General features: G+C 32.6%; 1 protein-coding gene across 2 annotated transcripts; it reads left to right on the top strand.

The window, feature by feature from the left end:
- The first annotated feature begins 865 nt into the window (after positions 1–865).
- Positions 866–9,256, top strand: LOC149480101 (uncharacterized). Of its 2 annotated transcripts, none has more exons than XM_089707297.1 (3): positions 866–1,001; positions 1,662–1,873; positions 8,592–9,255. In XM_089707297.1, the coding sequence occupies exons 2-3, from the start codon at positions 1,662–1,664 to the stop codon at positions 9,067–9,069; spliced, it is 690 nt and encodes a 229-aa protein (XP_089563423.1). In that variant the 5' UTR covers positions 866–1,001; the 3' UTR covers positions 9,070–9,255. The 2 variants fall into 2 exon arrangements, with proteins under 2 accessions (XP_089563423.1, XP_089563424.1); XM_089707298.1 differs by lacking the exon at positions 866–1,001 and adding an exon at positions 1,473–1,560 and having other exon boundaries at positions 8,592–9,256.
- Position 9,257: the final 1 nt, after the last annotated feature.

Below are 9,257 nucleotides of genomic sequence, written 5' to 3'. Positions count from 1 at the left end.
ATGCAGTTAATTACTTTTTAAACATTACTTAATTTGATATTAAAACACAAACAATCAATTATCGTGAGATGACACATTTAATAATTAAATACATAGGTTAGTTAGTTACCATCTTCAAAAATAAAATTTAATATTCTTATGAATATTCCAGAAGTAAAAAGTATTTTTATTTACATTTAAACTAATATTATAAATAAAAGTTTGTGAGGTTGGATGGATGTTTGTTATTATTTCACGTAAAAACTACTGAACCGAATACGATGAAATTTGATATGTAGGTAGCTGAAGACCCAGAATAAGACATCTAGGCATTAACCTAGAAATATCTACCATAGGAGCGGGAACTATGCGGGATTTTCTTTGAAAACGCGGGTTTTGAGTTTGAGTTTGTATAAAAAATTCTCATCAAAATCGGTTGCGTAATTTTAAAGGCTTCAGCAGTGATAAGGACGGATTAACCGTATTAATTAAGGTTTACATTTCAAAAATATCTAATACAAATTTCCCCGAAATCCTTCATAAAATCTTTAAATTTAAAAGCAATAATTTCGATAGTAGGTAGTTACATCAAAATTCAAAGTAACTAATAAAATTATATTTACTCTACTTTTATGTATTAGTAAGGATGAATACACATACCTAATGACACAAATATAGGTTCATATACAATCGAAAATATAAGGAATGGTTCTGATGATAAATAAAATAAAATAAGTCCGGGTCAGCCAGTAAGCGCTAAAGAAATTTGTCGCTAGATTTAATATAGGTAGGTACCTAATACAGGCAAAACTCCAAAAAGTGGCCACACCATCACGGAGTTCCTTGAAGTGATTGTTTATACTTATTAATTTGTTGTTGGCGATGCGATCGCCTTCACTCTTGTTACACATTTGTCGACAGCTGTAGACAGCAGTCGATCACGCGACGACTTCGTTAAATAATTTAATTTTACAGTGCCTATACTAAATAATAAAAAAAGTGTTTGTGAAACCTAAGCGAAGGTAAACGAGTTGATTATTTATTGGATAACTATAGGTACTTATACAATAGGTACCTTGTTTATTTATCTAAAAGCTTGATAAGTAATTATATAATACTCTCGCACATAGCTTAAGGCCTAAGGGATACCCCCTTACAAAATGGTCGCCCTTTTACTTGATGTAAATGAACGTCACTAAAAAATAAATTTTTCTTTTCCTTTTTTTACAAAAAAAATAGGTAGGTAGGTAGATACAATTAGCAATTTTTAAAACCACATTTATACTATCGGGGTAGCTTCAGGACTTATATGTACCTACTTAATACGTATATGAAAAAAAAGAACAATTATATTCTTCTATTTACAAACATTGTAGGTATAATATCCATAATATCTATCTTGTTACATTTAATAATGTCTTTGTTCAATATTGTCATTAGTCATTACATACCTAATATCATTTTACTTCATGATTGTAATAATTAATCATGATATTTTTTCTGTGATAAAATCTACGTCTACTTCAAAAGTCTACATCGCATTTTTTTTATATTTAGATATATTTAATTAAATTAAATTGGGTCTGCATAGATTGTCTCAACTTTCGATTCAGAGAAGAAATAAAAGTGGATCTCATTAAAAATGACTTATCTAACAAGTTTTGAACTTATTGTATTTACAGATGAAAAAATTCGAATTCGTATCAAAAACAAAAAGTGATGTTTCATCGTTCAATGGAAAAGTATTCTACGAAATTTATAAATATGCGTTATTCTTGAAAAAAAACGATAATGTAGAGACAATATTGAACAAGAGCTACCAGCTGCGCCAAATGCTAAAGGACGTAGCTCCAGGCGAAAAAGTAATGGTCAAAAATATGTGGCTCACCGCAGAGTAAGTTATAGCCTTTAAATTACTTTTCAATGATTTCTTTTGCCATATAGATATTATAATTATTATGTACCTAGAAAGTGTTTTTTGTCTTTCTTTGCCTTCTCATCGGACGGAGCGATTTTGTTATGATTTTATTTTGTGTCGAGATCGGAAGCTAGAGCCGTAACTGATATGAAATACAGGTAGGTACATTATAAATGGTATTATGCGTCGTTAAAATGTGTTATGCAATGATATTATTTACAAGAGAGCTGAGAGTGTTACTTCTATGTGATAAAACCTATAATGCTAGTGTGGCTAGTCATTATAAAATAGCAAACATTCGCCCCCGAAATTCGAATATTATCTAACTATATACATATATACCTACATAATTATATGTATAAATATACACTAGCGAGTTATCAAGCATTGTGTTACTAAAGACGCTGACTTGAGACGTCACTCGTCAGCGCTTTATTTCGTAAACATTGTTTGACACAATCACACAATGTACAGGTATATTAAGAAGAGCTGGAACGTCAACACATTTACACATTGCACATGTTAGGCCGGGAGATACTGACACAAAATTTCGGGTCATTTGTAACAGGATGGCTGTCTAGAGGGGTCTTAGTACGCAATGACAAAAAGAAAAATGATGGTCAGAACGCTGGTACCGGCGGACTAGTCGCGTGGGCGTTAGTCACACTCGTCGGATAAATAGCGAAAGTCCAACGATTTGTAACACAAAAATTTTAGAATTTAGCCCTTAAAAAAGATGTAGGCGGTAGTGTCATGCCATACTTTTACGATGTGACTTACAGTCCGCCATACCGACGTGAATGCGTTGATTTAAAAAAACAATTCAACCATTTGTACCGGGCTCACTTTTGCACAGGTAACCATCGTCGTGCAGCCATTTACTAAAATCGCCATGCCATACTTTTCGGACGATTCCAAATGGTCGCCATACCATATAATTTTTGAATTGTTTTTTGAAGTAAAACTTCTTTAGGCGCGACTAGGGAGTAACTCAGATTTTTTTTCTGACGGAAGTAACGCTTACTATAGTCTGCGTAGTTTCCGCCATTTAAAAATAATAATTCTGATTGGTTGTAAGTATATGTCATATACTACACGCTTCTTGACTTATACGCCAGCTAGTGGCAAATATCATAATCAATTAGGATTATTTAGGGCGCTTGTGCACTACAAGGAATTTTACTGTCCGGCATTCCGATTTTTTACGGTCCGGTGTGGCATGAAAAAACCGATGAATTGCTTGTGCACCTGTCCGTCTTTACTCGGATCAGTGCGGTACAGTTCAAGGAAGTATGGCGGTATAATGCTATCATAAATGATTGTTTTCGCATTTTACAAGAAACGAGTAAAAAATATAGAAGATGAAATATTATATTACTTCGTAAGATATATTATTCTATAAAAAGTAAAGTTCCGTAAGAGATTTAAAATGCGTGTTTCACTTATTTATTTTAATCGGTGACGAGGAGCTAAATCTATTCCCACTTGAACTTTAACTTACCAACACTTACTTAGATAATAATTATAGGTCAATGCTTGGTCAATGTATATATAATAAAAAGTAAAAAAACTAAAACCCAACTACGACAAAAAACGACGCTGAAAAAGTATAAAACAAGATTTTCAGAATTCCACTATGTAGAGATAAATTTTCATGTTTGGAAAGGCGTATAGTCACACGTTGTCAAAGTGCTACGGTAGATATATGTAACGTGTGACTACGCCTTTCCAAACATGAAAATTTATCTCTACATAGTGGAATTCTGAAAATCTTGTTTTATACTTTTTCAGCGTCGTTTTTTGTCGTAGTTGGGTTTTAGTTTTTTTACTTTTTATTATTTGTACTATTTTGGTGTTAAAGTGTATTTGTGGCGCATAATATTAACAAAAGTTAAATTGATGAACTAATAAAGAAGCTATCAACGAAAAGATGTGAACTATATGCAATCAGCCCATGAATACAGGTAAAGTCACAAGCAAATGCTAGTAATATATATATATATATATATATATTCAAAATATGCAAGTAAAAAGCTTTCAAATGATACCAAACACGGCATATTTATCTTAACTTTATTTTTTTACTCTGTATGTTTTGTCCGCTAGAGGGCGCCACATTAGATTTTGTGAAACCCCATATAGCCTATAACCAGCGGACAATTAAGACGCTTCTAATGATATGTCATTTGTCGAATTCTGATAAGTAGTTTAGAAGTTACGAGGGAACAGATGAACATACATACATACATACATACATACATACATACATACATACATACATACCCTCCTTTTGCTTTGCCGTAGTCGGGTAAAAATAACAATACCGACTTCTCAAATCTCATTGCCAGCTAAAAGAAAGTAAAACAAGAGCTTGCTTTCAATTGGCATATGCAATAAAAAGAGTAAAATCCAAGCAAGTGGGCACTCGAAAACAATTATACCTACAGCGACTCGTAAACTCAAAAAACCATCCGGAATAGGGAAAAGTAAAATGTCGGACAGTAAAATTACGTATAGTGCACAAGCTAGTATTTAGATTAATTGCGTGCCATACCGGTCCGTAAAAAATCGGAATGCCGGACCGTAAAATTCCTTGTAGTGGACAAACGCCCTTATTTTCAAATTTTCAAACGGATCAATTGTGAATAGCAAAGTGAATGAAAAATTCAACAGTTTTAAAAACATTATTTTAAATTGCAAAATTTTTTGAAAATCTCTAAATATACTTGTTTATTTATTACTTTTAAAATAAGTAAATTAAAAATAAAAATAAACATGTTGCGGATTATAATCAATCTATTTTAAATATTGCTGAAGACAAAGTAGTATCCATAGCAACAGATATGTATATAGGTTGTCATTCAGTTGAACAAGAAGCATATGTACGCCAACAATTTCATAAAATGTCAGTTATTGATACAGGAGGATCGCCTTATGAAATCATATTAGTTCTTAACAAATTTTACATTATTACAACCAATATTGATGTATCTGATGGCTTAGCCAACGGTTGTGTTGGAAAGTTAGTGTATATTGAACGTGATGACAGTGATAACATCATACGCTTATGGCTTGAGTTTCCTGGTAAGATAGGAGAGAAAATTAGGAAAAAAGCTGCCCATCATATTCAAACTCTAAACATTAGTAGAACAGCAGTCCCAATTTTACGAAGATCGTCATCTGTACCAATGAATAGAAATAAGACAATATTTGCAAAGAGAAATCACTTTCCATTAGTATCTGCTTGTGCGCTTACAATACATAAGTCTCAAGGTGGTACTTTTGATCAAATCGTTTATGAATACAATAAAAGTCACAGTCAGCAGCTGTTATATGTAGCATTATCACGAGTAACTGATATAAATGGATTGTTCATTGTCTCAAACACCGATGACAACAAATTTTATCATGGAAGAAAGCGTCCAGGGGGAATAGTTGATTTACAGTGTGAATTTGAAAGACTTTCAAATTCTCGCCTAATAACACAACAGGAAGAATTATATAACCTTGTAAATGAGAGTAACATTACACTATTTTCCTTCAACTGCCAAAGTTTACGTGCTCATGTTTCTGATCTGAATGATAAAGTATTAAAAAGGTCCACATTGCTGTTATTTTCCGAAACTTGGATGAAAAATGACGAACAAATTCTTATTGAAAATTTTTATTGCGTTACCCAATACAAACGACCCAACTCAACTGCTGGTGGAGTAGCTGTATATCATTCATCTACAGATACACTGAACAATGTAACACCAATTCAAAATATTTCACCAACTATATTATCACAAATTTCCGATGAGGTTTCACAAATTGGTGACATCGCCTTGGTTCGATGTGTTAATACGAATGACCAACCTGTGATTATCGTTGTTATTTATATTTCTACAAATACTAGCCTGACAAATATCATAAAATTTATTCATCAGCAATTACTTCACTTCACAATTGAAGGTTCTCGACTTTTAAATAGTAATTATCATGAATTACCGATGATTCTAACTGGAGATTTTAATGTTAATTTTCGCTCTCAGGAATCTCAGCCGTTAATTGATTTTTTAGAAGAAAAATTTGATTTATCTATGAATACTTCTCGACTTCATTCAACAACGCGTTTCGGTACAACGATAGATGCTGTATTTTCAAGAAAAGTAGCAAATTTAGAGAGTAAAATTTATGTTTCACATTATAGTTACCACAAACCTATAATTTCGTACGTAAGAAATTATTATGACATTCAATTACCTGTTTCGAATGAATAATATTAATATAACATTTAAATAATCTTTGTAAAGCACATGAATAATAAATATAATTAAATTATAATATAATATTTATTTATTTAAGTTAATATTTAATCATTTCAGTGATATATGTCGTCAACGCCAAAGAAGTTTTACTTCAATCGCGCGTAAAGGTTACACGCACACACTTTTTTTTCTCGCCAAACGATTTGTACCACCCTACATTTTTTTTCAACAACTCCTAAATGATTATAAATAGAAGTGTGATAATGCCATACCTGTGGGAGGTGGCGAATGTGTATAAGATTTTTTTCTTATTGTAAGATTTTATTCGTAGTTTGAACGATTTGTAGCAGTATGGCACTAATTTTTCCCTCTATTAAATGTATGGCAAATATAATAATGGTCACGTTGCATCATATACTTTCCAAAAATGCCGTACTGGTCCAAATCGCCAATTCTTTTCATTTTTTTTTTACGTCTTGGCATAAGTCTTACAATCATCCGCCCCATGTTTGCAATCTGCGATATTTTTTTCTAGGTAGAATTGTATACAAACAAACAGAATATAATGATCCCATACTGTAAAAAATTATTTTACGTATTGTACAGTCGTATTTTTGAAACGTGACGAATAAATTAATTTTCAAGTATGGCAGCACTTTTTCCCCCTACTAGAAGTATGGCAAATATAATAATGGTCACATTTTATCAAATACTCTCCAAAAATCCAAATGCAATACTGGTACAAATTGTTTGGCGAAAAAATTTTTTTTTGCAGATTTTCGGCGGTATGGTGGCCATTTGGAATCGTCCGAAAAGTATGGCATGGCGATTTTCGTAAATGTCTGCACGATGATGATTACCTGTGCAAAAGTTAGCCTGGTACAAATGTTTGAATTGTTTTTTTTTTTAATCAACGCATCGCGTCGGTATGGCTGTAAGTTACACCGGAAAAGTATGGCATGACACTACCGCCTACATCTTTTTTATGGGCTATCGGTGAATTCTAAAATTTTTGTGTTACAAATCGTTTTACTTTCGCTATTTATCCGACGAGTTCGACTAACGCCCACGCGACTAGTCCGCCGGTACCAGCGTTCTGAGTTCTGACCATCATTTTTCTTTTAGTCATTGCGTAATAAGACCTCTGTAGAACCGCCATTCTGTTACAAATGACCCGAAATTTTGTGTCAGTATCTCCCGGCCTATGTATGTGTCATATTTTGCAATTGTTTATAAATACAGGGTGATGTAATTGGTGTAGTACGAATATCTAAAAATCTATGAAGAATTTTGTGATACAGTAAATGGAAGAATTATAGACTATTTTACAGTATTTAATAAAATCATTTAATTTTTTGTTCATTTTCATTAGAAATGTCAATTTTTCTCACCAAGGTAGAAATTTGGATGATAAGGATCTTGTTAGAAAAATATAAATTTTGACTAAAATCGGCATTTTTTTGTCAAAAATCAAATTACTAATTAATAATCAGAGTTATCACATTATTAAAAAAACGCCCGTTATTTAAATCATTATCAAAACAACCATCCGTGTGTTGGGAGTAAGCGCACGTGTTATTTGTATTGTTTTTATGACCTGAAATTTAATTATTATTTGATAATTGAATGATTATTAATACTTTTATCCAATTGATTATTATTAGAATAAATAATTAACTTCATCAATTGATTTACTTTTAAATTATAATTTTACAGGTAAATTATGAGAGCTTTCATAAGTACATATATATGCATCTATTTATTATATTTATTATTATTAATATTAATATACTTCATTATGCATTAATTTTAAGTAGATACGCTTAATTATATATATATATTTTTTTAATATTAAGACGGACCTCAACCGCCGGTGCAGCCTGAAAATCAGCGCTGTTTTTGTGCAGCATTTTGCTGAGGCTGTATCCGTTTGCTAATCTTAAGATAAATTTTGTAATGTTGTTTTGGCTGTGTTTTTTGCAATAAATTTATTTTCTTTCTTTCTTTCAATTATATTTGCATATATTTATCTACAACGCACCCATTTTACAATTCAAGTCTAAAATGAAACTAGAGTCGCATTTATTTTTGAACATACTGTAAGTGAAATTGCATAAGTGTGAGTACTGTGAACATGCCAGCTTTCCTTAATTGACCGATATAATTTTGTTTGTACCAGTAAGTAACAGTGCTCTGAGGTAACAGCATTTATACGGCTACTAGAATCTGCGCGCGGCTTCGCCCGCGTTTTCAAAGAAAAATCCGCATAGTTCCCGTTCCTGTGGGATTTCCGGGATAAGCCTACCTAGCTTATTTCTTCTGTGTCTTCAGCTACCTACATATAAATTTCATTGTAATCGACTCAGTTGTATTTGCGTGAAAGAGTAACGAACATCCATCATCAAATTTTCGCATTTATAATCTAAGTAGGATTTTTTTTTCAGAATACCATTATTAGTGAAAAAGAGTGGTCCAAACATTGGTATAGGATGCCAAGACTTCACCACGAATCGCGTGACCGGTCTGGCCGCAGCCTACGCGTTCGACCAGCGTCGACGGTTCCCGCAGTTGCTGGCCAGCGAAGCGCTCATGCTTGGCCTACAGTGGAACAATAAATGTGTGAAAACCGCCAGGCTGTATCTCGCAGCCGTCAGCGGCACTGAACATTTTTACGATCAATTTTCTTTTTGGCCTTTTCTGTGCGCTTTAAAGAAACTCGAAATTGAAAAAATTACGCTACAGATCGTGGTGAAAATTGCCAAAGTGAAAAATAACAGAGGCGTGCCGATGGGCCGCGATATGATGGAACATCTTCAGCTTGCTAAATGCTTATGGACGCAGTTCAAATTTTACGAAACGAATTTTAATACTATGCTCAGTTCTCTACCAAAGGAATTGAAGGTTATATTAAAATTAAAATAAGTTTAACTGTAAACGTTAACTGAGTATTCATTTTTGTAAAAGATCTTTACAATCTTGTGGCCTGCCTATTCGTGAATGAAACAGTATTCAAATGTATGGCATTGGCCTATTGTAACATTTAATATTTTTTTATTGATCTTTACTGCGACAGAAATTATATTACATGTGTAATCTTATATGTGTTTCTT

Source organism: Colias philodice, chromosome 19, assembly GCF_061535455.1.
Source record: "Colias philodice isolate Cphi_HAF_F1 chromosome 19, ilColPhil1 Martin Lab GWU primary, whole genome shotgun sequence".
Classification (NCBI taxonomy): Eukaryota; Metazoa; Arthropoda; class Insecta; order Lepidoptera; family Pieridae; genus Colias; species Colias philodice.
Note: the sequence above shows the minus strand (reverse complement) of the source record. Positions and strands in the feature narration are given on the sequence as shown.